Consider the following 17,159-nt stretch of genomic DNA (forward strand, 5'->3'; position numbering starts at 1 on the left):
CTGGCAAGATGAGTTATTTACAAATGCAATTGCTCTTCTGACAACTCAGTTTTGAGCGTGTAAGTGCTGGGGTCCTGATCTGTAACCCACAAGGACTGCTGGTAGTACTTTTATTGGTTTCAGTGAGCTTTGATTCAGGTTTTTTGACTTTGAAGTGCCCCAGGTGGATTAGGGTGGGGAAAAAAAAAAAGAATTTTTACAAATGATTATAATTTAAAGATTTAGTCTGCTGTGCATCTGAAATAATTTGACAGCGCTTCAAGGGCGTGTGAATTTTAATGAGTTTCTGATTGTTGTCTTTTATTCCTACAGTGGCAGATGAAAGCAAAGTTGGTTCCTTGGCCGGACACAGATCAGGTAAGCTGTTCTATTTTGGAGGAAGAGCAAGCAACCTGAAAGTAGGATGGCCAGTAAATGAAGTCAGCCTGCACAAACTGTGGTGCCCAAATAGGTTGCAAATTAAGGCATTACTTTGTATTCCCTGATTCTGGGTTGTGCAGCAATAAATTAGTACTGTTCTTTGCCAAACAGCATATGTTGCTGAGTCATTTGAGGAAGAGATGTCTCTTTTTTTCAGTTTAGGTGTTGCAAACTGAAGAAAATGAGGGTTCACATGTCATGTAGTGGCTTAAACAATAGAAACTTCAAAAAACGTAGTTTTTCTCCTTGCTCTCAGTTCCATTTCCATTACCAGAATTATTGAAGATAACACAAAAAAATATTCTGTAGTTAAAAAAAAAAAAAAAAAAAAAAAAAGAACATCAGAGTTTTTCCTTCCATCATGTTTATGCAGTAGAGATTACTGTTTTTAAAACTTTTCTGGCCACTGTCATAAAAAAAAAAAAAAAGGAAAAGGATAATTAGTCCATAATGTTGTCGTTACTGTTCCTACTTATTAAACAATTTGCACAAACCACACCATGCTACTGTACAACTTGCAGTTCTTATAATATAAGAACTTTTAAGGAAATGCTGTAAGATTGTAAATTTTTACAAGGCGCGAATAAGCTGACATAAGAAACCTTGAAAACTTCCTAGAAAACTCAAGTTATTCGGTGATCTCTTTTAATGTTAGGAAGCCCTGAAGTTTCTGGCTGCCCCTTTGCTGTATGATTGCACGTTGACTTTTTCCACCCCTTTGACAGAACTAAATAGCTGAGTTTGTGTGAAGGAAGGTCAGCTGTGAGATTCCTGGTTGTTTATGGTATTCCTTCCCTGTACAACTGGGTGTCCTCCTTTGGTTTTGTTATCTTGTAGTTCTCTGGTATGGATTTTCCTTATCTGAAGACCTTTTCCTGAACTTAAAGTAGACACATTCTTTTTACATTCTTTTGGCTTCTTTCCTAAGTCTGTGAGCCTCTTGGATTCTCTTTCTGAATAAAGAGCTAGTTCATATGTATTGTAACATTATCACTCCTGTGGAGAAAAAAATCTTTCAACTTCTTGTTTTGGGAATGTGAAAGCTTCAAAGAAAGGATCTTGTCAAGTAGGAGAAGCAAGGGGTGTTGCCCTGTTGTTTTTTTTATCCTATGCAGAGAAATTACAACAAGCATGCAATATCATGCAGTATTCTAAAGATCACCAGAATTTACTGCTGTCGGAGGATATTGAAAGGAAACCTGGTGAGATCAGAAATCTTTGTCAGTCAGTTATTACAGACTTATTAAGCTTTAGACCATTTTTAGCAGCATTTGATCTTTCTTCTGCATACTTCTCCAGATTATTGAAAACAGCAGCTTTCAATTTGATCTCTTTGAAGACACCTAAGAATTTTATATGAAAATGTGTGCCCATGCTTACTGACTTTTGTCTCATTTGCTTTTCTTACCTTCCATGGACCTCTTCCATGTACTTAAGATCTTTTTCTAATAGGCTAAAATCTCCGGCCAGCAGATCAGCTAAGAGCCAAAATTTCCTACTGATTCTCATCTGTCTCTCTCTTTCTTTTCCTCCTTTAGAATAAAAGGAACTAGCTACTTCTGAGAAGGATAGAATGTAAATTATTTTCTTGGTTCTGTCCACTTTAAATATTCTTCAGATACTGTTGAAATGTTATTTTCCCCTTTAAGGTTCCATTTCCTGTCCCCTCATGAAAAGAAATCAAGCTGCACTTTCACCTTTCTTGTTGTTCCACTAAAGGTTTGTTCAAGAACGTAAAGTTCTTTTTACCTGATCTCTTTTTACTATTTGATATTTGGAATTTGTATCATGTAAGTATGTTTCTGGCATTCCATTGCATTGCAGAACTCTTTTTGTAACATCTTTCATTGTGCTGCCTTCTGCCTTCCTGTAGGCACCTTTTTAAAGAAAGCTGTAAGGGAAATATTGCAGGTTCTTGTGCTGGGAGCAAAACACTTAATTTCTCATTATATAAAGAAGAGTTTCCATCCCATTCTAGACTTCAGGAAATTAAGCATATTTCTCTACAGAATTAATTATCACCTGCTGACAATCAATGCAATTATCCCTTCTCTCCTTCAACATGACTTGTTCTATGAAATACACAGATGAGTAATTCTCTCTGGGGAAATATCCTTTCTGTTCTTCTGAGGCAGTGGCTCTTGAAGCATTTTGTCCCAGCTTTTGCTATAGCTCCTGTATCCCTTGCATGTTACATGGTACTGAGCTCAGGAGTTAGTTTGTGTTAATTTCATAGTGTTACCACAACTCTGCAGAAGACCAAAGCATGAAAAGTATCTGTTCTGCAGCCCGTCTTCCTGTCTTTTTATATACTGCACCCACAAACAGCTGTTCCATATTCTTTTCCATAAAAAAAAGATCTGATTTTAGAAGCAAGTCTGGATATACTCTGAAACTAAACATGCATGGGAAGATGGCTGGAGGACCATTCTTGTGTTTTACTTTCACAGAGATGCAATAGAAATGCTTCATAGAATTCTGATTCCCATAGCTGGCCTCTCTTTTCAGAGGAGGAGTACTTCTGCAGAGCTTACAGGTGTTAGTGTTGTTGCAAACGCTTCCTGCAGCACCAATACACAAGCACTGGAATCCTGTGTTGATGTGGCCTGCTTTGTCCTTTGGGGCAAAGTGTGTGTGCAAGATATCCTCTCTTCCTAAATTCTGTAAAAGGAGGAATTTTTTCTACTGCAGTCTTCTCTGTGCTTAGCAAAAGTGAGTCTGCGTTCCTTAAACACCGCTCCATGAGGATGAGAAGCACACAAGTGGGGCCTCTATATTAGAGCAGATATGAACTCAACTTTTCATGATCTCTTTAGCATTTTAGAAAAGTAGTTGCAGAACAGCTAGGGAATGGCAGGATTGTTTTTACAACACGTATAACCTGATTTATATTGAATACAGAATACTGAATTCTTTGCGGCTGTGTTTTTTTTTTCCTTCCAAATTTTTTTTGTGTGTTCTGATTTATTGCTTAGAACACTTTTAATATGTATTGACTGTCTGCTGAGGTCTCTGCTGACACAGCTCTTTCAGATGATGCAGTGCTGGAGAAAAGCTGATGAGACTTTCTTTATGAGCTCTGACATATTAATTAGCAAAATGGGCAAAAAAGCTTTCCTATTTTTATTTTAATGTCACTAGACCATGCTTTTGGCTTGGATTATGTTTGGAGACAGTTCTGAAGCAAGATGAGTTGCAGATCTTATTTTCTTGCTGGTTGTTATGCAAGGGATGTAACACTGGGCTATGGATTTCTACTGGCACTATTGAGTGCTGTAGGGTAGCTCTGTTACCAAGCTGAGTCTTTGGCTACTTTATATAAATGCTGTATGGCAAGAGGTACCTACCTGAGTAGGAAAGGGTCTACTGGGGTAATTTGAAGGATGCATTTTGTCAAATAATGACCCTTATTTTACATTTTGTTGCCACTGTGACTACATGGTTATGGTTCAACCTTGGGAAGGATCAGCATTTTGGGAAAGAAGGTCTGAGAAGGTGAGTATATAGTTTGATCCTATGAGGTCAGGGCTTTGATGAGAGCTATGTGTCAACAGCTCTGTTAAATTCCAATCCGTACTGCTTCACATAGATTAACAGAGTTCTTGTTCAAATGGGATTCAGACTAGTGCTGGAGTTGGCTTATAATAAAGTGGGTTAAAGGTCTTGATGCATCTCTGCGTGCTTTTAGTGCCAAATTTCATTAAGGCTAGAATGATGATTAAGATCATGGTTTAGGACAGGAATGGTAGAAAAGTTAGTTTATTGCCAGATTTTTATGATCCATTGCAATGCATTAAGCTCTATCCTTACCTTCAGGAAGGCTCTCCTGCCTATTGCAAAAGCCAATGTTGCATTGGTAGATTAAATAACTTTATGCAGTGCTGAGGTTGCATCAGTGCAAGTGAAAATAAATCTTCCTTTTGACTTTAAAGCTGAATGAGGCAGGATGATCCCCAGCTGTTTTTTGGGAATGGCTGCAAGTTGCTTCTGGATGCTGCGCCTGGTATATTCCAACACAAGTACCATTTTTAGGAGGTCATTCAAAAGAGCAGAAAGAGCTGTTATAACACTACTATACTATAGATTATTACATTCTTATAACCCAAGGTATGCCTAGCTGCTGGTAAGTTTTCAAATACAAACATAAAATTATTTTTGTTTGAGGAACTCTATTTTTCAGAGGTACAGGGTATGGCCTGGTGCAGGCACACTGAGCAGTTGAAGGTTATTTTGATGAAAGCGTGAATAGGTGCTAGGCTAAGCTTATTGCTGCAGTCTGAGTTCAGGCTTAGAAGAGAAGGCAAAACTTAGGCTTAGAAGAGTACTTTCCTTTTTAAACTGGAGGGATCAAGCAGAGGTTGAGCTAGTGGAACATTAGCAAAATCCAGTGGTTTATGCATGCTTATGTTGCACAAAGTGCTTTTTCTTAGCCAAGGATTTTGCTGGGTGCTTGTGGTAGGGACAGAAGTGATGACAGAAAGCTTAGTGGCTGTCAGTGGGCATGTTTGGATAGAATGGGACCAGTGGTGCTGTAGAAAGTTTGGCTCCTGTTTTGCTTTTGATTTCCAGGTAACACGGTTGTGTTAAAGTGGTGTTTAAGGAAATAGTATTCTCCTCTCCTCTTTCCACGTTCATAATTTATTGAACAAGCCTTTTCACAGCTATAGCATGTCTATAGCATAAAAGATGAGTTTTTCAAAGGGGGCATTGGGTTTAGTTCTGAATTCATAAGAATTTATGTAGTAACTATGTCTACCGTCGCAGTCAAAAAGAGTTGTAAATGGCTGAGCTGCCTGACCTGTGCAAGTGAGGTGCATGTCCAGACATGGAGCTTGCCATTACCTAACTGAAATTTTGAGGCATATAGAATCTGACATTTGCCTTTGCATTTGTAAGAGGAGAAAAGGGCTGATTCTACCTCATTTCATTTTTCTTTCATAATAAAAGCATAATATGTGGCTATGTCAGTTATTCTAGCAAGCATGAAGGAGAAATTGCTTGCTTTGGAGGCTGAGGTATACCTGAGCAATACCAGTGCATCTTTGTATGATGATGCAGTGCACTGTATAACCAATGTTGTGTTCCTCTAAGATATTAACCTTCAAACCTTGTTTTAAGCTTTATAGTCTATTGACAGAAATATTTTCAAAAGATTTTCATCCTTTTACCTTTATTTTGGACTTCTCTTCTTGGATTATTCTTTTCTATTTATTATTAACTTCAATTATGCTTCTCCAAACAAAACATTGCTCTGGCCCATGTATTTCCAATGAAATTGCTGTCATCTGAGAATCTGTGTTTATGTATGCAGCCAAGAAATAAAAAATAAAGTTGCATCTTCCTGTAGGTCACTTGCAGAGTTAATATTTTCTACTGTTCGTCTGGTTGATAAGATCTAAAGTCAAGGATGTTACACTGAATCTATTATGTAGTTGTGCTATATAAGGATTTGTAATCTAGAAGTTAAAATGCTTGGCTTTCATTCAGTATCTTTGTTGATTTTGTGGTTTTTTTTATTTGTTTGTTTGGCTTTTTCTTTAAACACAGCTTGTCTAATGAAACCAGGATGATACATAATTTACTTTGTACTCTATGCCAGTAAGGCTTTACTACCCTTTCTGTAGTGGACTTTATTTTTCAAGTACAAGGGCAGTTCTGAAAGTAATATGGAAAAGAAGTAGCGGGAAACAAAATTAGAATTCATGTAAAGTTCTAATATTTTCTGATCAAGCTAGAGAAGCTCAAACTGGACATTCCAGATACCTTTTTTTAAAGAGGCTATTAAAAATGAGACTAATGCAGCAATCTCTTTTTTTTGTACTATCATCACAGAATCACAGAATGGCCAGGGTTGGAAGGGACCTCAAGGATCATGAATCTCCAACCCCCCTGCCACATGCAGGGCCACCAACCTCCTCATTTAATGCTAGACCAGGCTGCTCAGGGCCCCATCCAATCTGGCCTTGAACACCTCCAGGGACGGGGCATCCACAACCTCTCTGGGCAGCCTGTTCCAGCACCTCACCACTCTCTCTGTAAAGAACTTCCCCCTGACGTCCAACCTAAATCTCCCCTCCCTCAACTTAAAACCATTTCCCCTCATCCTTTCAAAGAGTTGATTCCCCTCCTGTTTGTAGGCTCCCTATCTATCATGTGGTATGTACTCCTGTGTGCAAAGTTGGATTTTTCATTGACATTCAGGAAAAGGAAGGCTGAACACTTACAAGTTCCTGTGCTTCAGTTATTCCAAATTAACAGAACTTGTATCATTGAATGTGAATGAAGAGCAGTTTAAGATGCTTTTCTGAGTGCCAGCCTGGCAGTCAGTGTAGTCCTTCTTGCCTGCCAGGCACGTATGGCTGATAAGCAGCTCTCATGGGCAACTTAGCTGCGTGAATCTCTTCTATGGAAGGAAACCAGTTATCGCTCTTGCTCCGAGAGGAGTCATTTTGTGCCCCCAGTAACTTACCAGCTGTATCTCTTCTTTTGGCTTTTTTTCTGTTTGTTTTTGAAGACTTTATTAGCTGTGTGATGATGATCATTGTGACCCCTTTTATGTTAGGTCCTGAGAAAGTCAGCTGTTGATTAAAAAAACCCTTTGCTTGAGGGTGGAGTTTGATGTTAGTGTTAATCTAAAAACTTGCTGCTGCTGAAAGAGACATACTTTAGCCACCTTCCCACCTACCTTCAGCTGCAAGGTTCACATTTTTCTTTTATTTAAGTCCCGTAGCTTAGCTGTTGAGATTGTTGAGAGTAATAAACCAGCCAAAAACCTAACACGGGAAAGAGAAAAGTGAGTAGTGCTAGGCTTAGCTCCTTCAGCCTCCCTTTTGAGAGCAAACCTGCAGAAGGGAAACTGCAAGAGGATGCATGCATGTGAGAACTGTGCCTTTTGGAGGCATTCAGCTATCAGATCTGGCCATGTCTAACTATATCAAATTCAAAGGTCAAATTTACATTGATTTTTAAAATAAAAATAAGAAAAAAGGGGATAGTCTTTTACTTGCCATAGATATAACTACTTTCTCAGTGGCAGGAGAGCAGGAAAAAAAAAAAATAAAGCTCTGGACAGTGAAGAACATCTCTGCTGTTTCATTCTTTAATTGCAAGAATCTTCTATTAAATCACTGATTCACTTAAATTCTATGAATTATCTTTGTGTTCTGCTAATGACTTGTAGTCTGCGTTGTGTTAAGTTATGGCAGAATATCCTATTGGTCTTTGAGCTGCAGTCTTGAAGATGAATGGATCTGAGCTCTTAAGAAAAATGACAAACTTGCAGGAGAAACCTGTTTCTCCCAATATCCTTGTACAAGATTTAGGGTGTAGAGAAGGGCTGAGCACAGAACAACTGCAGCAAAATTATGAAGCCAGGAGTCTGTAGTACAGGTTTTATAACATAGCATATTTGATTTAATATTTTCCTGTTTCCACATGAGGAATCCCAGGATACCGTTGTATTCATGAATGCCTGGCCATGTGTTTTTGCCCCTTTTCCTTCCTGTGCGAGCATTATTCCTCTTGCAGTTCCATGATGCGCTGTTGTAGGGAGCTAACCTAGCAGAAAAAAATAATTCTGCGGAAAAGAATAGTGTTCTTCTGGTTTAACCAAGGGAGCGAGAAAAAGGGAGCTCTGGAGAAAAATGTTTTTTGTAACTGACTGGTTTTCATCACAGGATCGGCTGAGCTGAAGGAAGTTGACTGGGGTGGGAGGTGGTAGAGGGACACATCTGAGAGAGAAAGCATGGATGAAAGGAAACTTGCAGTTCTTTAGAGATGTCTGTGCTGAAAGAATGGAAGTGGAGGAGCAAGTATGAATATGTTTCTTGTCCTGAAGACTAAACTAAAATTGAATTTTCCTTATATATGAAGAGGAAATGGTTTAATGGCCTGTTAAACATAGTTTTGTGCATGTTTGCCTGTGTGTTGTTAGTTGGTTAAAGGGCTGTGGCTATCTTCTAGTTGTGTCCAGGCTGCTATGCTCTTTGTCTGGTCATGCCTGGGGAGTGAGAAGAGGTTGAGCAGTCCCAAGAACAGCTGAATTTGACATGCAGGGAGAGGCTTTCATAAGAGCCAGAACAGTGAAGGCGGTAGTTTGGACAAAAAGAGGGACAGTTTTCCTTAAGAGCCATGGAGACTGGATAGGGTCATTTTACTGATCTTAGAAAGCTGCAGTACCAGAGAAAAATGATACTGTAAAAGCATAGGTTCAGTGGAAGCTTTTGTTTCAGTGTTTCACCCATGAATAATCTGTATTACCAAAGTGGTAAAACAACTGTGTTTTAAGTAGAGGAAGTCCTTTCCGTGTCCCCGTCTTAAGGAAAAAAGTGAATATACATCTACCTAAAAGTCTAGCAACTTGAGCTTCTCTTTGAACACAGTAAGGGTACTTGTGAGGGTACTGTGAACTTTGTGCACAGTAAGGGTACCAAAGACAGATATTTCACTTTGACCCCCATGAAGTGAAACATGAGTTCCCACACTTAGGAACTGTACAGAGTTCTCTGGTGAATGTACAGCTGGGAAGCTGCTGGCTAAAGCTGCCATTTAAAGTTTATTAGACCAAGATACCAGAGAGTGATTTTGGGTGTCAGGAATGCCTCTTTCTTCCGCATGAGTGGACTTGGAAAGGAAAATCTGCCAGGCAGTAATGATAGTCTTTTCTCAGAGGAGAAGGCCTGGTCTGACAGATAGCCAAACTGCAATCTTCAAAAGTAAACAGTTGAGGTGAAAGCTTTAATTCCTTTCCATCACATCTTAGCAGTATGGGAATTATGCATCACCCAGTGTGACTTGTTGGCATCCAAGGATTGCAAAGCAAACAGCTTTCTTCCTTGGGGATCATTCCTTACTCGAGGAGCAGAGGAAGGGGCAGGAACTTTGTTTAATGTTACCTGGGAAATGTCATGCTCCAACACTAACGCTGCTGAGTGAGACAGAAGTGGGAGAAATAAGTGTAGGAGAAAAAGAAAATGAAATAAATCCACCACACCAGAATTTTCCCAGCCAAGACACTTGTGCATTTGTATTTATTCTACTCTTTTTTTCCCCTCCTTTCCTGGAGGGATTCTGGACACACTGCTGTATTAACATGGGGGTATTTGAATGTTTATACAATATAGTTGCTTTTTCTGTTGCTGGTCCACTTTGCTGAGTATAGCTCTGTGCAGAATTTGGTGAAGCAGGTCAAGATGCTATAAAGGAAACAGAATGCTTTGGTAATATAAAATTAAACAGGAGTGTTGTAAGGAATGTGTCTATTTACTGTAGGACAGGATAGTACGTGAAATAAGCGATCAACTTTCTGTGGTCTGTGTCTGTTTGCAGTGGGCAGAAGTGAAGGTATTTCTACAGAGGTCTGTACCTGTGGCAAGCTGAAATACTCTGGTAGATTGCATGTGCTGGCATGAGCTATCATCTGTAGCGTGGGACGTGCATTTCCCTACTGAGATGTGATGATGCTTTTCCCTGTGACTGTCTGTGCTGAGGCTGCCACAGTTCATGTATTTGCTGGAAGTTTCTGCTCAAGGTGGGCCAACATGAGGGTAGGAGAACTGTTAAGTATGGTGAATGTGTCTACATGAGCAGTGCTGTGTCATGTGGAAATAAAGCCTTCTGTGAGAGCTGAAGTAGTATAACTGCATTAGGAAACAATGCTACAGGGGATGGTAGACACCAGCATTCTGCAGAAGAGGTTATTAGGACTGGAGGTCTTGGAATCTCTGGATCCTGGAATATACTCAGGGAAATGGTAAGAGCTGTTACTAAATGTGAAGTGATCGGAGATGGCAGAATGTAAAACAAAAAGTTGGCATTAATCATAATCAAAGAATAAGAAACAGTAAGTTTCAGAAAATGTGAAGCATACATAAATTTGTGCTTTCTATTCAAACTGTGGTTATTCAAACCAAACTACTGCAGCCAGAAAAGCAAATTTAGTGTTTAGAATTGTAGAGGAGTTATATTGTATATTGGCTTTTAGATCAGAGAGCCATTCTGATGGTGGCATGAAAGTGCCTACATGACTTAGTTGTTTTCTTCATGGAGCTCCTCTCTCCTTGGCCTTAAAAAGAAGGCTGAAAACAAGAAGTGGATCTGTCAGGTCTCTTCCACTGTGAGGGCATTATAAGGCTCTTCAGTCATCAGCTTTTTAGCTGCTGGCGGTAAGACTGCATCCATTTCAGAAGGCAGAATGAGTTGCCCCAGATGATATGTTCTGAGACTGAGGGGAAAGTACAGATGTAACTGTAACGTGTCTGGGTGACGTTTACCACTCCATAGCTAGAACTTGATTTACAGCCTTCCTGACAGCTCTTTCCCTGGTTTTGGGTTCCTTCAAGCAGTATCTGCACTTAAAGCTTTGTTGTGAATGTTCTGCAGATGTCTAGGAATACCTTCAGAGTACTTGGTACTGAGAAGTACCAGCATTGGCAGGTACTGTGGTTCTTTTAGTGACTTGTTGTGACCAAAGAGACCAACAGCTACTGCCTAATTCCTCATTTTATTAATCCTGTCCCTCCAGGAGCAGGGCATAATATTTAGTGCTGGCAGTGAGTATCCTAAAATCATTGGTGCCAGAGAGTTAATGAATTTGGAAAACTTCCCAGATAATACATCTGGCCCTCTAACTTGCATTTTGGAGTATGAGATGTAACGAGAAGAACACTGAATTAAATGAGCTACTGGCTGAAGTGGGGTTAGGGGACATAAATTGTATTTTTAGACTGACCAAAAGTTAAAAATTACATACCTCCATAATGGAGGTGTGTTGTGTTGGGGTGGGGGAATGTGTTTTTATATTGTAATACAACATATCCACCAGTTACCTTTCCTTTTGAAGCTTGATTTTCGGCATGGAAGCATTTATAATTCTTCACTTTCAGTGATTCTTCTCATTCCTGTTTCTACTGTGAAGTTCTGTCGTGTTGCCATATCGTCAATCAGAACAATTTTGAAGGTAGCTACCACTAATTGATATTTCTAGTCCAGTTCACTTCTGGAATAATATCTTATACAGTGTTTATCTTCCATAACATTTGAAATAATGTTGTATTGTATAAAATGGGTTGCTGTTTATTAATGTACATATTCATGTAATAAAAGCTGTGCATGGCAATACGCTTCAGAAATTAACTTTGAGGAAAAGAATTACATTGTTATTTGTATGTCTTATGGAACAGCATTATTTTTAGTGGGTCTTTCAGTTCAGCTGTGCTACTTAGCTCAGGTAAGTACCTGCACAGCTCTCCATGAGTACCCAGAATATCATTCCTGATTAAGTGCCCTACTGGATTGTTTTTTTTTTCTGACATAAGAGAAGGAGAGTTTTTTTTTTTCTTGTATATGTCTGTGGCAGCCCAAATGGAATGCATTTCATAGAGGAGTAGAAAGCATTTTCTTGAATTACAGTCGACTATCAGCAGGTACATTCCTCCTATCTCAGGCAATGGCACTATGCAGCCCTTTGAAAGTATACTTCTGTTTGCCTTACTTTTCTGCCTAATATCTCACAAGATGAATTTTCTCGTTAGTGTTAATTTTGCCTGTTAACTGCATCACTTGGTAACTCTTCCTTGTAACTGTTTCACTTTGAAATCTTCTTCCTTGAACAAAGATGATCAGAGCTGCATGTCATAGGTTTTCTTTCTTTGTAGTGGAGTTACCTTGGTTGTCACAGCGTAGTGTCTGTTTCAGATATTCTCTCACTAAGGAGGCTCAGCTAGATCAGAAATTAATTTTATTGTACCAAAGTGAGCGACCTTGTTTTTAACCTGTTCTGATTTCACTTGTCTTATTGTCAGTTATGTATCAATTCATATGCTCAGCCTTTTCTGTATTACCACTGACTCCCTATTAAGTGTAAGCAGCAAATATCATAACATTCATATTGAGTCTGAAGACTCAGTAAATATCTAATCCAGTCCTTAGAACAGCATAATCATTGAGGGCTTTATCCAGAACAAGCCATTGACACATCAGCTTATTTGTTGATCCAGCTATTTGGTTATGAAGAAATCATTAACTTGGGCTTGCAGTTCTCTTAGGACGGGTTTTAATTTCCCAGTTCTTGAACTTGAGACCAAACTTATGCATATTTGGTGTTCTTAAAAAGCTTAGAAGCTGTTTCTTCTCCATAGTTTGATGGCTATGGTAAGGTTATTCTATATCTGATTCCCACTGTTCTGGTTTTCTCTTTATCTTGTAAAAATTCTTTTTATTTGTTCCTTCCACTTCAAGCTGGTTCTTATGTCTAAAAGGCGACTGTGGGTGGGGTATATGTGTGGAAGCCAATCTGTGACCTGAAAGCATCACCTCCAGATTCTGAAGTCCATTGACAGCACATAGTCCTTCTGGCCATGCTGTCATTAATTCCTGCGGAGCCTTCCTCCTCCTGTTTTGCTTGTGGTTTTTCTTTTCCTGCATGGCCAGAGAGTAGACATGTAGTGGTTGGTGAGGTCCTGGGAACAGTTGCTCACACAGCCTGTTTCAATGTTGGTTGTTTCTTTGGGAAGACCGTCTATTTCTTTCCTGTTCTCTTGTTGCTCACTTGGTATGTTGACAGACTAAAGGGAGTAGGAAAGAAATATCCTATTTAGATGTGACCGGTGGGCATGGAGCAAAGCAGAGAATTCACTGGAGAGAGGCAGATGCTAACTCTGCAATTTCCCAATTTCAGGATAATAATTGTCAGCAGTGGGACCCTAACTGTTTTACTGAAAGCTTCTGCAAGGTTCAGTTCCTCTGTAGAGTTGCTGTCAAGACCTAGTAAAGTGAAGGACAGACAGAGCTAGAACTCAATACAAGAAGCGTGCATCCTTCAGTGAAAGTTGGTTTTACTTTCAAAGGTTGCAGACAAAAGCCTCAATAAACTTACTCTAGCAGATTTCAAGTCTTTTGTTGTGAGAATGGTGCCATAGGACCAGAACAGAGGATCTGGCATTGATTTTTGTTCTTGTTGTTGTTTTCCCTGTAATTACAATTTTTCCTCCTATCTGCAGTTGGCATAAATTCCAATATTCAAAAAAGGGTTGTGCTTTTTTTTTTTTAGATACCAGTTGTGATACTGCTGTTGGCAAACAGAAACATTATAAAAGAGAAATCCAATATAGTATAGTTATTCACATGCCTCTATTTTTATTGTTTCATTTTCTACCCACATGCTGACTTCTGAGGGGGAAAAAAAAAGGCCAAAATGGTTTGATCAAAGCTTCTAGAGTTTCTTTTCTAAAAACAAACAAACAAGCCCACCAGTTTTAATTTTAAAGATAAAGAAAAGAATGAGCATTACCTGCGGGAGTAAATTTTGCCAAATCAGTACTTGGTAGTGAAATGCACATCACAAGGCAGCTACAAAGAATTCTTCACAATGTGAGTTTATATTAAAAGACCAAATACTTCCAAAGAAAAATTCCAGGGATAAATACATCTTTCAGTTCCTTAAACCAACTGTAAACATTCAGTATGCTCCTCACCTTACTGATGCCTGACCTGCATGTGTTCTGATGTGCAGAAGTGCTGCTTGTATTCAGGCTGGTAATAGTGCTCCAAACCCATGAAATACTACATACGCACAAAGCCACAGAAGAGGGAGTGGAAGGCAAGGGGAGTCAGGTCTCAAGAATCTTAAAATGGGAACCTGAATTGATCTTCATCTTTGTTTCAGCGCCTTGTCTCTGAGAAGCACATAGTACTTATGTCATAAAATGACATTTTAAAAATAAATTAATGAGTGTGTGTGTGTGTTTTTTTTAAAGGCACCCTAGTGGTGGGTGTATAAGGTGTTTAGAGAAAGATCTATGAAGAACTGTTTGATGCTGTTGTCAGAGCGAATATTAAAAGCGTGTTGAATAGGAAAGGGGGGGGAGAGTAATTGCTCTACATGTGGAATAAAATGTTTGTTGATCTTTACTGAAAGAAGGAAGCTGGAGTTCTGTAAATAGAACTGTCATCACGTGTTTGGGTCATAAAAGTATTACATTTTGTGCATAGGGAGAAAAGATAATGGTGGACACCTCAGCTACGGTGTTCTGCTAGCAGAAACACTTTGCTTTGCATTGTTAATAATATTCTTTTAAGGTCATTTTTTTAATGTAATTTTAATACATAGTATGTTGCTTTAACCACTTGAATGAAAATTTCATGAGCCTTTTCAGAAAATCAGGCAGGAAAATGCAAATAAATTATGCATTTTATTTAGTGTGTATTAGATACTGTATTACTATATAAGTAAACAAATAAAAATGTGTCTTTATTAATATTATGAGCTCTGTAGAAAGATTCTGCCACAGTCTGTAAGCCGTGTATGGTTTAAAGAATCATTTTGGTGTTAAGTAGTTAATTCTGAGCCTGAACCTCTGGATTTGGAACAATATGGAGCGATAGTATAAAAAAAGATTAAGAATCTCAGCTAATGTAAATAAATTAAAGGTCATGAAGTATAGGGCACAAATTGAAGATGAAACCTTAAACCATGTCATTTCCAGAGAGCAAGTACTTAATATTTTAGAAAATCTGATCTGTATGTGGATTACCTTCTCACATGGTTCACTTCTTTTCTTTTTCTACACTTTTCTTCCCCTCATGGAAGAGTCCACAAGGCATCTTTTACAATTTTGACCTGAGCCCTCAGCAGTCAGCATAGTGATACCTCTGTGATGAGTTGAGCTGTCTTCTGTACTGCTCCCTGGCCCTGTGAGACACCTAAGCAACAGAACAACTATGTGTAGATAGTGAATGCTAGTGATATGCAGATGGGTACCCATTTGCTTCAAGCCAAAATAACATATTAACTTAGCTTCTGTTTGATAAGAAGAACCACAGCTTCCGAGCAGCACATGTGCAGATCAACACCACCCTCTTTCCTTTTCTTGTTTTTCTTTAGTGGAGTCCTGGCATGGTTCTGACACCCTTTTCTATCTGTGGTATTTAATTTCAGCGGGGGTTGCAGGAACCTCTGCTACCTTGAGTGTGAGAAATGTTCAAGTGACCAAGTGTAGAGCTAGCTCTGTCCTTGTTCTTTGCTTAGTGTAGGAGTTATTTACCTTGCAGATAGCCCTGTGCATTTCAATTGTCCTCAGAACTTAATATTGATAGATGTTTTTGGAGAAGTAACTCTTCAAATCTACACAACTTGGCATTAAAAGCTCCATCTTCCTTCTACATTGTCTCTCGTTAGAGCAATTATTTTATGATTCAAACCAAAATAAGGGAACTTAAGCATTTCTAAGGAAGTTTTTTTTATAGCTAAAGCAGCAGAAAGAGGCATTCTTTTCCTCATTTAATGATGAGTTACGCTTAAAGTATATGAAGAGTCTTCACTTGCTCTGTAATTTGCATTAGCAGGAGAGAGCCCATTTTGTTAGTGATTTTTTAGAAAATGGAAACCAGGAATGAGTGCTCAAGTAAATGGAATCAATAAACGACAAAACAGCCAACAATACTACCACCACTAATACTGAAATATGCTTTTGCAATTTGAGCTTTCATGTGTTTGCTATCTTTGGTAGGGAATCGTTCTTAAATTTCAAATAGAATTTCTTAGTACATTCATATAAATCAATTGATTTTGGTTTTCAGTTAAGCAGTTTAATTACTTAATCAGATTAAGAAAAACTAGTGATTAAAATCTAGCAGTCATATGCTTTAAGGCAGCATCAGTGTTAGTTATTGTTCAAGGTAGCTGTTTTAGATTAAACTAGATGGACTAGAAGGAATAGTATATTTGTAATGTTCTTTACCATACAGGAATATCATTAAGTCTTCCCTAAGAGGTAAGAGTGTGGGTATTGAAGAGTTACACAGTCACTGTTTAAAAAAAAAAAAAAAAGAAAAGAAAAGAAAAATAAAAAATAAATTGACAAAATACCAATTCCAAATCTGAAAGCTTCTGTGCTAAAACAGATGTAAGGGTTTTTCAATAATCTATTTTGAGAAAAAATAACTCATTCTCTGAACAGCATGTAAGTGAGAAGGGACTTTTCTGTCAGAACTGATTAGAAATAAACAAATTGCACAAACCATTTAAAAGAACATCAGGAAATTCTACACTCAGCTCTTCTACATTACTGATCAGAAAATATGAACCACTAATGTCTTTTTTAAAAGACAAGGAAGGAACTTGACATCTGCTCTGTTATGGGCTGATGTTTGCAACATTCATTGGAAATACTATACTTATGTTCACGTTGAACTCAAATTGTTAAGGTGAAATTTGAGTAAATTAATATTGTGTCAAAACATCTGTTTTCTTTCTGTTTAAAATAGAAAACATCTGAGGCACAGGAACATAAAGGGCATTTAGTAGGAGATGAACTACTTTTCAAGGTGTTGACAAATCATCAATAAATCACTTCAGAAACAAAGAAATCTATAGTCTTTCCACTGAAGAGAGCCAGTACTGCAGAGATACAGCTAGACATGTACAAAAATTATTAGAGGTACTGATTAATATTCTGTTTTGAATTGGTATAGCAGCACAAGTCAGGTCTTGGTTCACAATTAGCAGTTGTGTGCTTCCGTAATGCTCCTTCTTGTGGGACTGCTTCTTCTTCTGACTAATTAAGCACGTGATAGAAGAACTATTGCAGTTTTGTTTGTTTGTTTTTGCTGTAGTAGCACTAACCTCACTGTTTTGAAATCTGAATTTAGCTTTCTGGTCTCAAGTAAATTCTTCAGTATGTATCGCTATCTATTATGATTGCTGACCTATGCATTAAAGGTCAAGAGAAGATACTGATGAA

General features: G+C 38.4%; 1 protein-coding gene across 7 annotated transcripts in view; it reads left to right on the plus strand.

The window, feature by feature from the left end:
* Positions 1-17,159, plus strand: part of PARD3B (par-3 family cell polarity regulator beta) — a 373,510-nt gene that overhangs the window by 208,982 nt on the left and 147,369 nt on the right. For 6 of the 7 annotated variants that reach the window (XR_016468331.1, XM_090144157.1, XM_090144152.1 and 3 more), the window contains one exon: positions 313-357. The exons of the other annotated variant lie outside the window; for it this stretch is intronic. Coding sequence is in view for 5 of the 6 variants with exons in the window: in XM_090144157.1 (XP_090000283.1) it covers positions 313-357 (45 nt within the window). In the remaining variant the exon portion in view is untranslated. The remainder of the gene's footprint in view (positions 1-312; positions 358-17,159) is intronic. 7 annotated transcript variants of the gene reach the window in all.

Source organism: Phasianus colchicus, chromosome 7, assembly GCF_987193195.1.
Source record: "Phasianus colchicus chromosome 7, bPhaCol1.hap1.1, whole genome shotgun sequence".
Taxonomy (NCBI): domain Eukaryota; kingdom Metazoa; phylum Chordata; class Aves; order Galliformes; family Phasianidae; genus Phasianus; species Phasianus colchicus.